The sequence below is a fragment of the Stegostoma tigrinum genome, chromosome 2, assembly GCF_030684315.1.
Source record: "Stegostoma tigrinum isolate sSteTig4 chromosome 2, sSteTig4.hap1, whole genome shotgun sequence".
NCBI lineage: Eukaryota > Metazoa > Chordata > Chondrichthyes > Orectolobiformes > Stegostomatidae > Stegostoma > Stegostoma tigrinum.
Window position 1 is genome coordinate 90,781,080 of NC_081355.1, and position 20,330 is coordinate 90,801,409.

Here is a 20,330-nt window from a genome sequence, read left to right on the forward strand (position 1 = left end):
GAATTCCCTGCTCAATGAAGTGGTTGAAGCTATCTCAATGTTTTTAAGGCAAGGCTACATAAAATTTTGAATAGTAAAGGAATTAGAGTTATGGTGAGCATGCGGGTAAGTGGAGCTGAGTCTCAAAGATCAGACATGATCTTATTAAATGGCGGGGCAGGTTCGAGGGGCCAGATGGCCCACTCCTGCTCCTAGTTCTTATGTTCTTACATTCTTAAAACAAAGCACAGACAAAAGAATACTTAAGTAAGAAAGTTCTAACAAGCCTCTATGTTATACCAATGGTGAGCATTGCTCGAGTCCTATGTTGATACACTTGGCATCAGATCCAGCAACTGTCCTGACTTCTCAAGTTAGACAGCTGTGTTTTCTTGTACAAATGCCCATGCAGCATCCCAGATTTGGGTAAGGAGTGACTCCTCATTCTTCACTGTTCCTTCAGCTTGTTACACCATCAAACTTCCCAAAATACAAGAGTATTTGGTAGCTGTATAGTTTTCCTCTTTGTCCACTCTCATTCATAATTGAGGGTTGCTCTCAAAGCCTTCTTGGAGTTTGGCATATTGGCAGGTTTTGTTTATGCACCTCAAAATGGTGTTTTGCTGATTTTGAGTCATCAAGGGTGCCATAAAGCTAATCAATCTTGCCAAGTCCCTTTGATGCCTTTCTACCTCAAGTCTGCTGTTTTGCTTCAAAGCTTGAGTTTCCACACATTGTCTGCTTGCAAACTTCTAGTATTTCAAGAATGTCTGCATCTTTGGCCATATCTCTCTGTAACCTACTCATTGCTGTATAGCCAGATGACTTGTAGTCTCCACTGTATCCATTTAAAATCAGATAAGTTTTTTTGCAACAAAAATACGTGAGTAGATTGTTTGTGCAATTGGCAACCAACATAAAAAGGGAATCCTAAAGACATGTACAGACACACAAGTGTAAGAGGTCTAACAAAAGGAGGTGTGGGACCTGTTATGAAACAAATGACACAGAGGTAATCAAATAATATTTTACATGTGTTTTAACCAAGGTAGATGTTGACGTGCAGGTCATGGCAAAAAGATAACTGAGACTTACGTTTAAAATTGATAAAATGGTGGCACCGGGTGAGATGTCTGTACTTAAAGTTGATCGGTAGCAAGACAAGATATTTCTAACAAATCAGAGATAACCGAGTGGAAACTACAGAGGCATTGGCCATGATGCTACAGTCTTCCTCACACTTTAAGAGCAGCATGGTGGCTCAATGGTTTGCACTGCAGCCTTGAAATAGCTGAGGCTGATTCCACCCTTGGATGACTGGCTGTATGGGTTTGTACATTCTCCCAGTGTCTTTGTACCACCACCCCCACCCCCCGACACCCCACCGTTTCCTCCCACAGTTAAAAGACGTGCAAGTTAGGTGGATTGGTCACAGTAAATTACCCATAGTGTTGAGGGATGTGTAGGTTAGGTGAGTTAGCCATGGGAAGTGAAGTGTTACAGAGACAGGGTAGGGTGATAGGCTTGGGTGGGATGCTGTTCGGACGGTCATGTGGACTAGTAGGGGCAAATAGCTTGACTTCACACTGTAGGGATTCTATGAACTTCAGATGACTGGAGAATAAAAACGTCACACATTTGTTCTACAAAACTCTATGATGATAAACCCAGCAATTAGGTCAGGCAATGGCCGAGTGGTATTATCGCTGGACTGTTAATCCAGAGACCCAAATAACATTCTGTGGACCTGGGTTTGAATCCCGCTAAGGCAGATGGTGGAATTTGAATTCAATAAATATCTGGAATTACATCCTCTAACAAAAACCATGAACCCATTGTTGGAAAAATCCTTCTGGTTGACTAACATCCTGTAGGGAAGGAAACTGCCATTCTTACTGATCTGACTCTGGGCCCACAGCAATGTGGTCAACACTGAACTGCCCTCTGGGCAAAAAGGGAGGGGCAATGAATGCTGCGACACCCTCATCCTGTGAATGAATTTAAAAAAAAACTACAGGCAAGTCAAGTCAACTTCAGTGGTGGAGAATATGCTGGAAACAATTCGGGTCAAAATTAACCTGGACAAATGCTGATTAATTAGCTAACATGGATTTGTTTAGAGCAAATCTCTTGAATGTGTTAAAATATTTAAATAACTAGGAGTTTTTAAATAGCTCACATAAGGTTGACGAGGCCAATGCTGTTGAGTTGGGCTTCCAAAAGGCATTTCATACAGTACCATACAACAAAAAAAGAAGTTGCAGCTCTTGAAATAAAACAGGCAGTAGTAACATGGATAATAAAGTGTGAAGCTGGATGAATACAGCAGGCCAAGCAGCATCCCAGGAGCACAAAAGCTGACGTTTCGGGCCTAGACCCTCTCTGATGAAGGGTCTAGGCCCGAAACATCAGCTTTTGTGCTCCTGGGATGCTGCTTGGCCTGCTGTGTTCATCCAGCTTCACACTTTATTATCTTGGATTCTCCAGCGTCTGCAGTTCCCATTATCACTGATGGAGTAGTAACATGGATAAGGTATTGGCCACCTGAGAGGAAACATTTTACAGACTGGAGGCAAGTTTGTCTTGACATTCAATGGAGGTCAGTGTTGGAATGCAAGATTCATGGGCTTAAGTTTTATAGGGCAAGGACTCAATCTGGATGTGCAGGGCACAATTTGAAAATTTGTAGATGATATGAAATGGAGGTGCGGCTTGGGGTGGGAGGAAGGGATGGGTGAGAGGAAGAACAGGTTAGGGAGGCAGAGACAGGCTGGGCTGGTTTTGGGATGCAGTGGGGGGAGGGGAAGAGCTGGGCTGGTTGGGTGGTGCAGTGGGGGGAGGAGACAAACTGGGCTGGTTTTGGGATGCGGTGGGGGAGGGGGAGATTTTGAAGCTTGTGAAGTCCACATTGATACCATTGGGCTGCAGGGTTCCCAAGCGTATCCATGGTACCTGGCGTGGCTTCCTCTACATTGGGGAAACCAAGCAGAGGCTTGGGGACCGCTTTGCAGAACACCTCTGCTCGGTTCGCAATAAACAACTGCACCTCCCAGTCGCGAACCATTTCAACTCCCCCTCCCATTCTTTAGATGGCATGTCCATCATGGACCTCCTGCAGTGCCACAATGATGCAACCCGAAGGTTGCAGGAACAGCAACTCATATTCCGCTTGGGAACCCTGCAGCCCAATGGTATCAATGTGGACTTCACCAGCTTCAAAAATCTCCCCCTCCGCCACCGCATCCCAAAACCAGCCCAGTTCGTCCCCTCCCCGCACTGCATCCCAAAACCAGCCCAGCCTGTCTCTGCCTCCCTAATCTGTTCTTCCTCTCATCCATCCCTTCCTCCCATCCCAAGCCGCACCTCCATTTCCTACCTACTAACCTCATCCCATCTCCTTGACCTGTCCGTCTTCCCTAGACTGACCTATCCCCTACCTACCTCCCCACCTACACTCTCCTCTCCACCTATCTTCTTTTCTCTCCATCTTCGGTCCACCTCCCCCTCTCTCCCTATTTATTCCAGAACCCTCACCCCATCCCCCTCTCTGATGAAGGGTCCATGCCTGAAACATCAGCTTTTGTGCTCCTGGGATGCTGCTTGGCCTGCTGTGTTCATCCGGCTTCACACTTTATTATCTTGGATTCTCCAGCATCTGCAGTTCCCATTATCACAGATAATAAGATGTGCCTAGTCAACCAACATCACCACCTAGTATCGCAAAGTAGATCAATGGCAAACCATTGCTATCATAAGTACAAAAGAAATAATAAACTTAAATTCATAAAACTGAAAACATCAGTACCTAGAATGGATCTGGTATCCAAATCAGAATTAGTAAAGCTTTTGATAGTGGAAAGCAGAGTTGAGAGCCAGAATCAAATTACTGAATTTAGTGTAGTAACTTCAACAGGTTATTCAGTCAGCATAGCGACTGAGGGGAAGATGAAAACAGGTCTAAGAGGACATCTCAAACTTGTTATAAAAAAGGGGAAAGAATGGTAGTCCAAGTTTTTTTTTAAAAAGTAAAGTTATTCACCATCTATAACTCAATTTACCCCATTTGTTTTTCTCAACTACTTTGAGACCCAATTCTGTACCAATTTGCTGATCAAGAAAGCAGGTGCTCAATTTACAAGATTCTACAATTCCTCTGAACTGTCACAAAATAGGCAGAGGAATCATCTAATTTCAATTTCCTAACCTTCTGAACATTATCAGTACACCATTCCAAAAAAAGAGAAAAGTGGTACATGCATAACACCACAGTACACATTCATTATTCACTCATAGGAAGTGGGCAGGGCAGCATTTGGCCACCCCTTGTTGCATTTGTGAAGGAGGTGGTGAGCAACTTTGCTAAACATCTGCATTTTTGTGCTGTAAGTAGATCCATAATTAGGGAGGGAACTCAAGTATTTTGACCCAATGACTGTAAAGCCATGACGATATATTTCCAAGTCAGGACGCTGAGTGGCTTGGAGGAGAACTTGTAGGTTACCCTGCTATCCTTATCCTTCGAGATGGAAATGATCATCAGTTTTGGAAGATGATGTCCAAACATCTCTTAGGTAGTATAAACTGCTGCCACCAATTGGTGGTGGAGTGACTGAATGTTTGTGGATGTGGTGCCAAATCAAGCAGGCTGCTTTGTCCTGGATGGTGTCAAGCTTCTTGAGTGCCCTTGGTGCAGCACTCATCCAGGCAAATGGGGAATATCCCATCACACTCATGACTTGTAGATGGTGGACAGGCTTTGGGGAGTCGGGAGATGAGTCAGTACCCGAGTATTCTCGCCTCTGACCTGCTCTTGTCATCACTGAATTTATTTGGCAAATCCAGCTCAGTTTTTGGTCAATGGTAACTCCCAAAATGTTGATAGTCAGGGATTCAGTGATTGTAATGCCATCAAGTGTCAACAGCAGTGAATAGATTGTCATTGCCTGGCATTTGTGGGGTGCAAATGTTACTTGTCACTTGTCAACTATTACATTACAGCAATGAGATACACACTACACTCATTTAGAATATTAAAACTGTGAAAAACAACTTGTTTAAAGTTACATTACATCCAAAACCAAGAGCCTCCAACCATTTTTCAAAATGTAACATTGTTTCTGTTGACCTCATGTAGGTTTGATTGATCTTAAATTTGATACTTGTTTTGGAACTATTTTAGCTACTTTGTAACCACAGTAGACACCAGTAACAAGACAAAAAAAGAAGTTCACTTCTGTAGTCAAAAATGGCATTTGTCCATGCTGCATCCTGTTTATCTTCTCCAAATTACATACGCTGTTGTTGTGGGGCTGGTTAGATGGCTTGCAATGCCAAGTGACAGCAACAGTCTAGATTCAATTCCCACGTAGCTGAGGTTACCAGGAAGGATTCTCCTTCTCAACCTCTCTGGCAAGACTATGGTGACTTTACTTTTCATCAATTTATATAGATGTTAATTAATAAAATAGTACAGCTTATTTGATACAATATAATTGAGTTACTCATCCTCAGCAAACAATTTAGCAAAAACCTGGATTTCAGGAAATATTAGTTACATTGACTCACTTTCTATACTTGCACTATTGCACAACTGTGAATGGAGTTGTCAGTTTGAGTGCTGAAAACTGCTATCATTTATGGGCTACCATTAAAAGGATTCAAATATTTTGTACTTAACCTAGTTCAGAACTAAAACATTGACCAAATTATAAAAGCAATTACAATTCTCGACTCAAGATTCCATAGCTCAATACAGCAACATAACCCCAAGTTTACTCCAAGGGCAAATTGACTTTAAGGGAAAGCATTTTGTTGTGTGTAATATTTCGATTGACACAGTCCTCCTCTGTGGAGTTCTTTACATCCTGTGCTCAACAATCAAACATGAAAAGCACAGGAGCGAGATAAGTCACGGGAATACTTTTGAACATCAGCACTATTATGAATAATTCTCAATTGGATTGATAAAAAATTCTCTTTTAAAACCTGTGTAAATTTACAATGCAACTTAGACTGAAATGAAAATCAGCAAGGTTCAAATGTAAATCAACTGATTGGAAAGCTTTTGAAAACAACTGGAAATACTTTGTGTGAACATTTGCAATTTGTATTATATTTACCCTTAGCTTCCCTTTAGAAGCTATCCAATGCAAGTTGAACCATTTTATAGTATTTTATTAAGTCAGCACCACATTTACAAATAATTGACTGTCAGCCATGTTCAAAGTGAAACGTAGCTGCACAGTAAGTCTCAGAGATAATGGGAACTGCAGATGCTGGAGATTCCAAGATAATAAAATGTGAGGCTGGATGAACACAGCAGGCCAAGCAGCATCTCAGGAGCACAAAAGCTGACGTTTCGGGCCTAGACCCTTCATCAGAGAGGTTGGGTTGGTGGGGGCTCTCTGATGAAGGGTCTAGGCCCGAAACGTCAGCTTTTGTGCTCCTGAGATGCTGCTTGGCCTGCTGTGTTCATCCAGCCTCACATTTTATTATCTTGCACAGTAAGTCTATTGCCTCTATCCTTGTAAACAAGAAAAGCAAGGGAAGATAAGTTAAGAAAATCAGCGTAGTAGTAGAACTGCAGTTTTCTTTAAGATAAACTTTGAATAGTAGAAATGTTCACAAGAATGGTTGGGTTTTGAGATGAATCTCAGTGCTAACAACCGTATCTTGGTCAAACAGGCTCAACTAGAAAACGTGTTAAAATAGGTGATATGACTAAATGCTGTGGTTAGTACAATATGGAGGCTAAATCTAGCAGACTGATTAGAAGTGTCAACTTTCCACATTTGAATTGAACACACATTCGATGTATTATGTACAATATAAACTTTCTGGCTTGGGTAATATTCCCACCTGAATGTAAGATTAAATTTGTTATTTCACAAAAGAAAGTGTACCTAACATCTAATGTTGAAATTGAGTGTTGATATTTTTATACAAAGATCAGAATTAAATGTTCATTTGGGGAAAACAAATCAATACTTAACATAGATAACAAGGTTTAGAGCTAGATGAACACAGCAGGCCAAGCAGTATCAGAGGAGCAGGAAAGCTGATGTTTCAGGACTAGATCCTTCTTCAGAAATTTTTTCTAGTTTTCCAGTTGAACTGTTTGACTAAGGTACAGTTGTTAGTACTGAGATTCATCACAACACCCAACCATTCTAATAAATGTTTCTACTGTTCAAAGTTTATCTTAAAGAGAACTGCAGTTCTCCTACTACTATGCTAGTTTTCTTGACTTATCTTTCCTTGCTTTTCTTGTTTAAAAGGATAGAGGCAATAGACTTACTGTGCAGCTAAGTTTGACTTTGAACATGGCTGAGTCAATTATTTGTAAAAGCTGTGCTGACTTAATAAAATACTATAAAATGGTTCAGATTTCTGAAGGGTCTGGGCCCGAAACGTCAGCTTTCCTGCTCCTCTGATGCTGCTTGGCCTGCTATGTTCATCCAGCTCGACACCTTGTTATCTTAAATTCTCCAAAATCTGCAGTTCCTACTACGCCCCCCCCCCACTCAACATAGATGCAGAATTTAAGCCATCTTCCTGACTCAATCCATCTTCTTCATTACAATTCTTGATCCACTGCTATTCATCATAATTTCCACACAATTTGTCAAATGCAAATAGTTCAAACAATATTTTAGTTTCTAGAAGTGTCCCAATGAGTTGGAAATCATAGTGTAACATATCCAAGAAAGGAGTAAGATAAAACTGGAAACTATAAGTTGATTAGCTCAGCATCTGGATTATGGACATTGTAAGAATTTAGTCATCAATTTAGGACATCTAACCCATTCATTTTTTTGAGGTGTAAATGAATAATGTGGATAAATCGGAACGTCTAGATGTGAGGTACTTAGATTTCCCAACGGCATTTGATCTGGTGACACATCAAAATACTACAACACCAGCAGACAACAAGGTATAGGGGACATATATTAGCTAACCAATCCTAACAACAAGCACATAGTGTAGGGATAAACTGATCTTGTGTGTTGACAAGTTGTAACTACAGGGATCAGTTCTGAGGTTCATATCCACGACTTAGATGAAGGACCCAAATGTATGGTGACCAAATTTGCCAGTCACTCATTAATAAGTTAATTGTGAAGAAGAGACGGAGTCTACAAAAAGATTAGACACATCAGGCAAGTAGGCAAAGAATTTAGCAAACAGAGTTTAATGTGGAAAACGGTAAATGTGTCCTTTTTTGGAGGAAAAATAAGCAAAACGTAACAGTGTAGCAGGAGTTGGGTGTCCTGTTTCATGAATCAAATTTAATACGCTAACAGTGAGTGATCAAGGCAGAAAGGAATATTGGTGTTTATTGGAGGGCAAATGGAAAGTAGGAAAACTATACTGCAGCTGTACAGGGCATCTGTGGGAACATATCTGGAAGCCCATGCATGATTCTGGTCTCCTTAGTTGAAAGAAGGAAACAACTGTGTTAGCAATTTGGAGATTCACATTCTTGGAAGGAAGAATTTATCTCATGAGGTAAGGTCAAACAAAGTTCAGAAAATCCATTGGACTGTAATAAGAATGAAAGCTGATCTTGATGAAAGAGGAGATCCTGAGAGCTGATAAGATGTTTGCCATGAGTTAATTCGTCTTGTGTGGGAGACTAAAGGACACAGTTTAACAATGAAGGCTCAGTCCTCAAAGACAAAAATTGCGAGTCACTCTCCACTACCCCTTCAGGGTCGCTGGTGGAATTAGGTCTCCAGAAAGCCATGAAGGCTGCAGCATCAAATTTACTGAAGGCAGAGTTAGATTTTTGATAGTCAAGGGAGTCAATGCTAACGCTGGACAAATAAGAATGTGGAGTTGAAGCCACAAACAAAATCACATATGATCTTATTGAATGGTGCGATAGGTTCAAAGTGTGAGGAGCAGATGGTTTGAAGGAGATCTGTGGAAATGCTTTTTCATCCCAAGGGTGGTAGATAAATGGAACATGCTGCCTGAGAGGGTGGTGGAGGCAAGTACTCTAGCAATATTTAAGCAGTATGCTAGGGCATTGTAAGCTATGAACCAAGTGCCCCAGTTAAAGGGAGGAGTATAGTTGTGCTTGTTGGTTGGTATAGACATGGTGGGCCAAAGGCACTCTCCACATGGCAGTGAAAAAGTTTAGATTTAGTGGAAAGAAAATGATTAGAATTTGGACGATAAAAACTGAACATCCTAAAATATGTTTAAGTGACAGCTAACAAACGTTAGACATTAGGTGGGCACGTTAGTACCATCAGTAATCTCAATTGTGTAACTAGTCCAATTCCGTAACACAATAAAAGTTCACACTGCATCGTCTACTGTCATGCGAACGTAACCAATCACCCCTAGCGGCCGTTTTCCAATTAAGCCGTTTTGTGTATTACATAAATGCAGCCCTGTCCGACATACGGAAGATAACAGTGTCACAAGATATTTAAAGCTTTATCCTAATCATTGCGATTGAGATGTACGAACAGTAAAATCATAATGCTTGGCCAAATTTTATTTTGAGTGAAAAATAGCTTAAAACTCCAGTTGGGATAAAAAAATATTAAAACGAAATTCCCTTGGCTGCTTTCAGGGCCAGGTTTAATTGCTGTTATACAGTAAGTGATATCTATTAATATTGTCAATTTCTATTTTTAATGCATTGCATAAGTGTCGAAGCGGCAACATGGTTTTCCGAAATAAAGCTACAAACTGAGGCGATACATAAACACTGAAGCTTCGCTCTTATTCATCGATTGTTTGAAGGTAAGGGGTGTGAAAGTCTCAACTGTAAGTTGAAGTCGGAAAAGTTAAACCTGGGGATACCAAAAAACCCTTCATATCCGAAAAAAAGTGTGCAGCACAAAACTAATTGTTCAAATGTGCTGCCTGCGTATTAAATCATGAAGCAGGATCAGGAGAAACGAAGGGTATAGTGTAAATGTATTACAGATAAATCTCCTGCTAGTTGATACGGTCACGTTATTTGATTGACTTTAAAGACCATGTTGATTCACCTCCCACGTACCTTAGACCTTTCTCTTTAAAAAAAACTAACTCATTTCATAGACGCTTTCAACATTAGTTGCTTTTGAGCGCAGTAAAAGGGTTGGCCGATTTTTTTTTGCCCTGAGATATTAAAAAGACGTACTCACTTCCTTTCGAAAACTTCAGGTAATGACTGTTTAAGCCTGGCTCGATATGACACTTAACCGCTCTCAACGGGTGTGGGTGGGTGAATGGACTGACGCTTTCTCTCCTTCCTGTTTAATGACACATCTTCATCGAGACCTCAGTCTAGCAGAAGAGAGTGAAGAGCGGCGACGAGTTGTGGCGAACGTCCTTGTTAGAAGCGGCCAGCCGCCGCGGCCAGTGGGGGTTTTCTCTCTCCTTCCTCGGAGGTTGTTGCTGCCGCTGGATTGAGTCGTTGAGGGGGTGTTGGGTTATATGTCCGATAAGAAGCAGCAGGTCACACCGGCAGGCAGGTGTCTGGATCACTCCGCTCACAGATCACTCTCCACACGGCAGAGACACTGTGCGAGGAGAGTAGGCACACACCATCCCCCCCCCACCAAAACCATCACCATCACCGCCGCCACTGGCACTGCCACCGGTCTCATCACCGCCGTGACGTAAGCAAGGCCGCCCGGGTGACGCCGCACTCCCCTTTGTGACGCGGGCTCGACTGAGCCGCCGAACGGTCAACCGTTAGTGCTCGCGCTCCGTTCCGCTCTCCTCGCGCCGCGCCGCGCCGTGCCTCCCCCGCTCCGCTCCAATTGGGAACCACAAGCAGCGCCACCCGGAAATGAAAGCACAGCGGAACCGTCCACGTCACTGCAGAAGCCTGCTGAAAGCTGATGTCTTTATCGCTCAATACTTCCCTTCAGGCGTTCTCACGGATTCCTGGTGTACTTGCCACATTTCCTCTCTTGCTGATTTGAGATGACCAGTTTTGCCTCTGTCTCTTTTTTTCTTCAGCAGTCAGAGGATATTCACGATTGATTCAGCCCTCAATTCTACTGATGTGTACACGTCAAGAACAGGTATACCCAACTGCAAACAGCTCACCGCAGCCGCAGCGCTGTCGCTTCAAGTAAAAGGTGACAGTGCCTCTAAAGCGGAAAAACTTCTTAAAAGTGAAATCCAAAATAAAAACTAAAAAGTAGTGGTAATAACTCTAATATGATCCATCATTATCTGTATAAGTATGACCCCGATAGACCCGAGGAGTGACATTTTGATTAAAAGAGGACAAAGGATAGAATTAGCTGCTTAATTTCGGAATTCACAATCAGCAATTTAGCCATTTTTTGTTCCACCATTTAATGAGATCATGTTTGGTTGAGGAACTACCTCCATGTATCCACCAATATTCCATATCCCTAAAGACAAACGCCTAACACATGTCTAACGACCTTAGTTTTAGATTATCAATTAACTCAGCTCCAGCTAAAGTTTATGAGGGACAATTACAAATTTCTACTATTCCTTATATATGGGTGATCACACCATAAGGCTATATGACTTTGTTCTATATGCAATGTAAACAGTTTCGTTCTATTTGCCCAATCAGATCTTCTCAATATTCTGAAAACTTTGATCATATCACTTTTAATCTTGTGAATTCCTGGGAATACAATCCTAGTTGTTTTATAAAAATCACAGAAAATGGTAGGTACTGTAAATCTGAAATATAAAAACAAAACATCCTGGAAATGCTCACAGAACAGGCATCATTTGTGGGGAGAGAGAAAGTGTTAATGGTTCATTTTCATTCATCAGAACTGAAAAAAGATTGATATGTAACAAGTTTTTAAGAAAGTGAAAGGGGAAGGCAGTTGGTAAAAGAAATAAAGGAAAAATCTCTGCTAGATTGGAAGATGGGAGATATTGAATTACAAAAGAGTTGGTGGTGCAATGTCAACGGTGGTGGTAGTGGGAAAAGCAAAAGAAAACATCTGGAGAGGTTTTTCACCAATTCTATCTCTGTTTCATTTTCTGGAGATAAGCAGTCAACTAACAAATCACTAACTTCCACAGCTTACTTCCTCAGATCTCATTTCCCCTTCCATTCTTTCAATGTCTTTGCATCACCAATTCTTTCGTCACTTAATCTCTCCTGTCTTCCACCCTCTTACTGACCTCACTGTTGAATGACACTCAGTCTAGGGAGGCCAAAGAAACACCTTTTGTATTAATTTTCTCACCATCCATACACATACTTCCTTTCTCACTTGTTAAAATTTTTTAAAAAATTTTTTGCAGTTCAGAAGAACAGTCAGCAAAGTAAAACATAAACTCTGAATTTCTGTTCACAGATGCTGACCAAAATTTCCTGCTTTAATCACAGTTTGAGTAATCTCACTTCAAATTTCAGTCTTGGACTTTGTTACCATTCTGATGACATTACATTCCCTCCAAGGCTAATACGTCTTTCCTCAGGTTGAGGACAGTATGGGACACATCACTCCAGGTGTGGTCTATCCCAAGGCCATTTATAAGCTGTAACAAGATTTCTAACTCCTTTATATTCAGAGGACTAAAATACGAGATGAACTTTTTTTTTGGACATGCAAATGTGATATTTTAAAGTTGTGCACTGGAACCCCTTTGGGTATTCTCTACTTCTAGATTTTTACTAATTTGAAATACTCTATTCTTTATCATTTTAGGTTCAAAATGGTCCATTTTAAAAATCACACCCTGGTAATATCACTAAGTTTATGCCTCTGCTTGGCTATAATACTGTGAGATAATGTGAAATACTCAATACTGATAATGAGAACTACTCAAAAGTTATTAGATGTCCCTTGATTCAAAGACATCTACGCGGCGTCATGTTCCCACTATGACTGAACAGGCAAATTTGCAGCTTTCAGACCTTTTGATGTATGGGGCACAATTTACTTCATTTTCTTTCCTTTTGTGCCACCAGTCGCCTCATCATTAAGTCATTTGGAATCAAATTATGATTCAACTTGATGGACAAGTTTTTACAATTTTGAATAATTTGTAGCAAGCTCCTTGTTAATGTCAATGTTTCTGCGCTGTATGCGGAGCTTCAAAGCATCTGGTGTTTCTTTGGCCTCCCTAGACTGAGTGTCATTCAACAGTTGAGAAAATTGGACCTGGCAGGAAGATACATTTATGCTGCCCTGATACAGCCTCCAGTCCATAGTTAGATTTGCAGAAGTTTTGCCTGAATGCATTTGGAGCTGGCTTCAACAGATCACTGGAGTAATACAGCAAGCCAGGCAGCATCAGAGGAGCAGGAAAGTTGATGTTTCGGGTCAGGAGAAGAGTCCAGACCCAAAACATCAACTTTCCTGCCCTTCTGATGCTGTCTGGCCTGCTGTGTTCCTCCAGTTCCACACTGTGTTATCTCTGACTCCAGCTTTAGCAGTTCTTACTATCTCTTCAAGAGGTCACTACTGTGTTTTGATGGTTGTTCAACTGTATCTTAAGAATAAGGCAGACGCATTGTTGGTGTAATTTCTGTAGCACATTTTTGTGTTACTGATGCACAATCCAGGCTTGACTTGGGCAGCAACTGATGACAACTGCTCTGTATGCTAGAAATATTTGTTGGTTTTTATTGTCAAATATTCAGTAGTGTAGTTTGTAGAAGCCTCAATTGTTACATCTGATCTAGTGTTGATCTCCTCAACAACAGTGGCTGCCAAGATATAGGAAGTACCGAAAATATTCTGAGGTGACTCTTTCAACATTCAGTGGAGTTTTTGACCGACTAGGTTTGTATTCATACACGTTTTGGCAACTCTGAAGCACAGCCCGTCCCCATGAAACCTTAATTAAGCAAAAAGAGCTGAAATGGTGAAAATAGATTTGTGGAATTCTTGAAATAATCCAATAATCATTTGGTACAATTTCGGTTAATTAGTTATCAAGTAAACATAAAAGCATCTAACGTTCGCATTAACGAAAGCCGACGAAGTTTTCATAGGCTTTCAAGACCATTGACTATTCTCCCACGAGAAAGACGACTGATGGTGGTTTAACACCATTGCTCAGTGAGTCGGACAACTCCACTTTCTGTTTTAAACTCCCTCTGGGCTATTCGAAATGACACAGTGCGCATGCCCATTTCACCCGGAAGGCGTGACGCAATCGCGCACGGAATTGTTACCTTGGTTTCCTGGAAACGTGAAAAGAATGGCGGCTATGGTATCGCAGGTGGCAGTGGTGGCATCGACTCCTACCAAACTTCGGAACAAGAAAAGGCCGACAAGCCCGGGGAACAGTGGGGGTGTGGCTGCGAAGAAGAGGAGAGTAGGACAGGTACTTGTGGATAGTGTTTGTGGGTGATATGAATCACGGAAACGAATTTATAAAAGGGAACGCCTAGGCGTATGAGCAAATAGATTACACAAAATCAACATTGCCGTATCAGAAAAGTACACGTTTGTACGTAAGAACAAAGAATGTAAGCTTCAAGAAGTCGTGCAATAAAACATTCTGGTTTGAAAAGAGTTGAAGCACGGCAACTCAGCATTCTTTAGGCACGTGGGAATATATTATATTCTAGAAGCCCGGAATTGGGTGTTGTAAAGTTAGATGTCTTTGGATTTAACATAAATAAGACAACAATGCTAGAAGTAGTCAGTGTCAGGCAGTTTCTACAGAGAGAAACAGCTTTGACCTATAGTCTACTGCCCGTAAACATGGAATCATCCCAAATTTCCATCTTGATTCGCACCAAATCCCTTTCATTCCCATGGGCAAAAAGTCAATTGCGTGGACCATACTCTGTACCTCTTGCAGAAGCAGTTCACAGGATGACTAAACTATGCTTTAATCAATAATGTGATCCTTGTTTCTTTATAGTTGAACAGTCAAAGTTAATAATTTGTGTGCACTTTTTTTTAATATAGAATGTTATGTTGGATACTATCGGTGAGCATCAAAGTTTGGCTACAGATTCCAGTCCAGGGCATGGAGAGTCTGCAGTAAAACCTTTGATATTTAAGGATCCAAATTTTATTGTAAGTATTTTTTTTACCTGAAGTGGCACATCTCACAGAACATTTCTTCCCCCCACTTTACCGTCACTCAAAATGTATTTTCAGGCCATCATTGTCAATCAGTTTTTATGCTAAGGATTAAAAAAACGTACAATGAACTTAAAAAAAATTGACCAATTGGGTAAATAGCTCTAACAACAAAGGTGTGCCTTCACAGGGAAATCTAACGGTGGAAAGGCTTGTTCATTTTACAACATGAAATCTGACAGAAGAAAGTAATAACTCTAATTCTGTTTAACCCAAAAACTGAATTTTAACATGCTCACGTATACCATGATTTTTGAACTACCTGGCAGCTTTAAGGCTGGAAAGCATCAAGAAAAGTGAATGTGTCAGTAGCACCAGAAGAAATAATCACCTAATTACATTTCTAAAATAGTGTATACCTAACTTTTTCCTTTTACTTTTTTGCTGATGTGAAGTTAAATGGGTTTCCAGTGTTATTGCACATTATCTGTCAACAGTACATTGTTATGAATGAAATTTCACTCAGTGTAAAGGAAAAATGTGGAGATCTTAGCAAGAAAATTACTTATGGGCTTGAGAGAATAATAGATAATGAGGCCTTTTAAGAAAGCAATGTACAAGGTGAAAACAGTATAAAATATTTAAACAAATTAGGTAGCACAAAAATGGATGCCAAAATTGATATGTTGAGGATGAGAATATATTAGGATGTATGGCCAAAAAGGATTTAGAAGAGACGTTACACGATTAAACCAATGTCCCCTGACGTGTGGGATGCCAATTGAAATTCCCAAAGATAAAGAGACCCCAGCTTTCAAGGAAGCATCAATGCAGAGGGTGATGCAAAAGGCTTGAAATTTTCTTTAATTCACTCATGTGATGTCGCTGTCTAGCCAGCATTTATTGATTTCCCTAGCTGCCCTTGCGGAGGTGGTGGTGAGCTGTCATCTTGAAATGTTGCAGTCCATGTACCCACAATTCCAGGATTCTGACCAAGTAAAGGTGATAAGTAACTTGGAGGGGAACTTGCAGGTAGTGGTGTTCCACTTATCAGCTATCCGTGTCCTTCTAGATGGATAGGTTCATAGCTTCAAGGGTGCTGTGTAAGGAGCTTTGGTGAATTTCTGTAGTGCATCTTGCAGGTGGTACACACTGCTGTTACTGAGTGGTGCCAGTCAAATGGCTGCTTTGTCCTGGGTGGTGTCAGGCTTATAGAATGTTGATGGATCTACCATCATCCAGGCATTTGGGGAATACTTTCTCACATCCCCGACTTGTGTCTTGTAGATTTTGGACAGGGAATCACAGTGGTGTATTATTTACTGCAGTATTCCTAGCCCGTGACCACTTGTAGCTACCATCTTTAGGTGCTAGTCCAGTTCACCACCTGGCCAGGAAGTTCATAGTGAGGATTTGGTAATGGTAATGCCGTTGAAGTGATTATTTAAGGAGCAGTGGTTCAGATTGTCGCTTATTGGAGATAGTTATTGTCTGGCATTTGTGTGACACAATTGTTACTTGCCATTTTTCTGCCAGCCCTTGGTATTGTTCCAAAGCTTGTTGCATTTGGGCATGACTGCTTCATTATCCAAGGAGTCATGGCTGAACCTTGTGCAATTATCAGCGAATATCCTCAGTTAAAGATTTTTGGGCCTCGGACACCGCCATGAGGAATTTCTGCAGAGATGTCCTGGAGCTAAGATGCCTGACCTTCAGAAACTACAGCCATGTTCCAATGTGCCAGATATGGCTGAGGGTTTTCCCCTGATTCCCATTGACTCCAGTTTTGCTAGGGCTTCTTAATGTCACACTCAGTCAAATACAACGTTGATGTCAAGTGTTGTTACTCTCATCTCACCTCTGGAATTCATCTCTTCTGTCATTGTTTGTTTGAACCAAGGCGGTAATGAGGACAGGAGCTGAGTGGCCTGGCACAACCCTAACTGGGCGTCACTGAGCAGGTGTAGCTGATGGCACTGTTGATGATACCTTCCATCACTTTACTGATGATTGAGAGTAGATTGATTGGAGAGTCACTATTTGGGTTGGATTTGTCTGGCTTTGAGTGGAAATGATATACCTGGGCAATTATCCAAATTTTCAGGTAGATGCCAGTGTTGTAATTGCATTGGAACAGCTTGGCCAAGTGTGCGACAAGTTTTGGAGCACAATTCACAGCAGTATTGTAGAAATATTGTCAGGCCCATAGTCATTGTAGTATCCATTGCCTTCAGTCATTTCTTGATATCAGGTGGAATGAAACAAATTGGCTGTAAACTGTCATCTGTGATCATAAAACCATAAGAATGATGCTGGGGATTTCTGATGCTCTTGGCACCAACCTGACCCTTTTGGCTAAAGATTATTGTGAATGCTTCTGAGTTGCCTTTTGCATTGATGTGCAGTGTTCTGCCCTAATTAAGTATGGAGATGGTTTTGGACCATCCTCCAATTGTCTGGTACCATTCATGACTGGATTTGACAGGAATGCAGAGCTTAGATCTGATCCATTGATCTGACCCCATCACTTAGCTTTGTCTATCACTTGTGGCTTATACTGTTTGCCACACAAATAATCCTGACTTATAGCTTCAATGGGTTGATTATTTTTAGGTAAATGTGGCGCTGCTACTGGCATGCCCTCCTGTATTCAACTTTGAATGAGAGTTGATCCCCTGGCTTGATGGTTATAATAGGGTGGTGGGGTTTGGGGTTGGAGGTGTAGGGTAATATGACCATAAGATGTAGGAGGAGCAGAAATAGGTTATTTGACCCACTGGGTCTGCTCTGCCATTTGATCATGGCTGAAATGTCTCTCAACTCCTTTCTCCTGCCTTCTCCCCATAACCCTTTTTCTCCTCACGTGTCAAGAACCTATTTACTTCTGTCTTAAAGATAATCAATGACTTGGCCTCCGCAGCCGTCTGTGACAACGAGTTCCACAGATTCACGAACCTCTGGCTGAATAAATTACTCATTTCCATTCTAAAGAGTCATCTCTTCACTTGAGGTTATACCCTCACTTCCTAGTCTCTTCTGGTGGAAACATCTTCTCCACGCCCACTCCATCCAGGCCTGTCAGTATTCTAAGTTTCAGATTCTTGCCCCTGCAGTCAATTGAGTACAGACCTAGATCCTCAACCATTCCTCATATGTCAAGCCATTTATTCATGGGATCATTCTTGTGACCCTTTCCAAGCCTAGCATATCCTTCCGTAGTTTGGGTCCTCAAAACTGCTCGTAATATTCCAAATGTAGACTGACTGGAGTTTATATAGCCTCAGCAATACATTCCTGCTCTTGTATTCCAGTTCCTCTTGAAATGAGTGCTAACATCGCATTTGCCATCCTATCTGCCAACTGTACCTCTACACTTTCCCCCCAAAAAAAATCCTGAGCTAGGATCTCTAAGCTCTCTTGTGCTTCAGATTTCTGAAGCCTTTTTCCATTTAGAAAATAGTCTATGCCTCTATTCCAACCAAAGTGCATAATCTCACACTTTCCCACACTGCATTCCATCTTGTTCAAGTCCTTCCGTGGCCTCCTCACTTTCTCAACACTACCTGTCCATCCAATTGTATGCTGGCCCATGTGGTTGCTGGAGTGTGATCCTGTTGCTACTGATTGAGTTCCTAGATCTGTTCAAAGTTTGACCCATTTAACATGGTGATAGTACCACACAGCACAATGCAAAAATATTCTCAAAATGAAGGCAGGACTTCATTGACACAAGGATTGTGTGGTGGTCATTATTACAGACAGTTATATCCATAACAGATGGATTGGTGAGAATGAGGTTTTGAGCTTTTCCTCTTGTTTCCTTTCCATTCAATCTGCTGCAGACTCAGTCCAGCAGTTATGTGTCTTTTAGCACTTGATCAGCTCGACTAGTAGTGCTGCTGCCATGCCATTCTTGGTGGTGGACATTGAAACTTCCCATTCAGAGTATGTTCTGTGCCATTGCTCCCTCCTTGCTTTCTCCAAATTCTCCTCCTCATGGAAGAGCACTCGTTTACCAGTCAAGGGAGGACAGCATGCGGTAATCAGTATGGTGCCATATCCTCTACTGGGTTGTAAGGTGAGAGGACAGAGATTTAAAAAGACGTAGGAGGCAATTTTTTTTTTACACAGGGTGGTTCGCATGTGGAATGAACTTCCTGAGGAAGTGGTTGATGTGGCTACAATTACAATGTTTAAATGATATTAGGATATGTGCATTTTTAAGAAAGGTTGGGAAGGATATAGGCCAGGAGCAGACAGGTGAGACTAGTTTAGTTTGGATTTATGTTTGGCATGGACAGGTTGGACTGAAGGTTCTGTTTCTGTACTGTATGAAGTCTGTGACTGACTTGTTACCCCATTTCAGGGTGCAGTTAAAAGCCAGTCGTGTTGCTGTAGGTCTGGAGTCAGGCCATATAGGCCAGACCAGGTTGGGACAGTAGTTTCCTTCCCTCAAGGTCATTGGTGTAACACCAGATAGGTTTTCTCGAAAATTGACAATTGTTTCATGGTCATCTTTAGACTTGTAGTTCCAGATTTTAATTTAAAAACTGAATTCAGATCCCCCATCTATTATGGTGGGATTTGAACCCTGGATCCCGGAACATTATCTGAGTCTCTGGATTAAAGTTGATCACTCCCCTCCTCCCCTTCCAGGATTCTGTGGGTGCTGCAGCAATTTGTCTGGTTAATTCTGATAACAAATTAGACTCCTCCATTTCAAAAATTAATGCACCTGTTCAGTGGTCTGTGTCCAGTGTCCGAGAGGGACAAATGACATGCTGACACACAAGGTTGAACAGTAGTGGGTCTGTAATGCTCTTGGGTCTGCTCAGCAGCTTCCAGGTAATCAAAGGTTTTGGGCTCTTGAGAGTACGGTTGAAAGGTTGGAATTTAACTGAGCTGTTTAAAAATATGGCTGATTGTGTGGGTATGGAACAATACAGCACAGAACAGGCCCTTCGGCCCCCGATGGTATAATGATTAGTCTCTAGAGAATGAACTGATTGGTTGTTGTTAAGCAATTTCATATACTGTTTTGGATAAATCATGTTATTGAATGAGAGAGTATCATCTATAGAATGTAAGAGAACCTTGATTTTGCTTTTTTTCATTACAACATTGCAAAATAAGGGAGTAATAATGATGATCTGATTTGTGTTTAAAATTTTGGAAAATTGGTAAATACTGAAAATTCACTCAACAAAAGGGCTCATCAAAGGTAAGGGATTTTGTAGAAATAATATGATATACCTCTGTGTACAAATTTTAAAGTTGTGCAATTCATTTTGAGAAGTTTACAATTGAGGCAAAAACTATTCAAAGTGAGTTTGAAAGGTGAATAAAGGG

At 41.2% G+C, this 20,330-nt stretch overlaps 2 protein-coding genes across 5 annotated transcripts in view; one reads left to right on the top strand and one right to left on the bottom strand.

Annotated features, from left to right (window-relative positions):
* galnt1 (UDP-N-acetyl-alpha-D-galactosamine:polypeptide N-acetylgalactosaminyltransferase 1) overlaps positions 1-14,249 on the bottom strand; it is a 119,036-nt gene extending 104,787 nt beyond the window's left edge. For 2 of the 4 annotated variants that reach the window (XM_048558312.2, XM_048558304.2), the window contains exon 1: positions 10,128-10,773. The gene's annotated coding sequence lies outside the window, so the exon portion shown is untranslated. Of the gene's footprint in view, positions 1-10,123; positions 10,774-14,119 lie in introns of those variants that run through there. The other 2 variants (XM_048558321.2, XM_048558331.2) reach the window with 2 other exon arrangements.
* ino80c (INO80 complex subunit C) overlaps positions 14,041-20,330 on the top strand; it is a 45,380-nt gene continuing 39,090 nt past the window's right edge. Inside the window, exons 1-2 of the mRNA XM_059655457.1 lie at positions 14,041-14,271; positions 14,865-14,975. Of these exons, the coding sequence (XP_059511440.1) occupies positions 14,056-14,271; positions 14,865-14,975 (327 nt within the window). The 5' untranslated portion in view covers positions 14,041-14,055. The remainder of the gene's footprint in view (positions 14,272-14,864; positions 14,976-20,330) is intronic.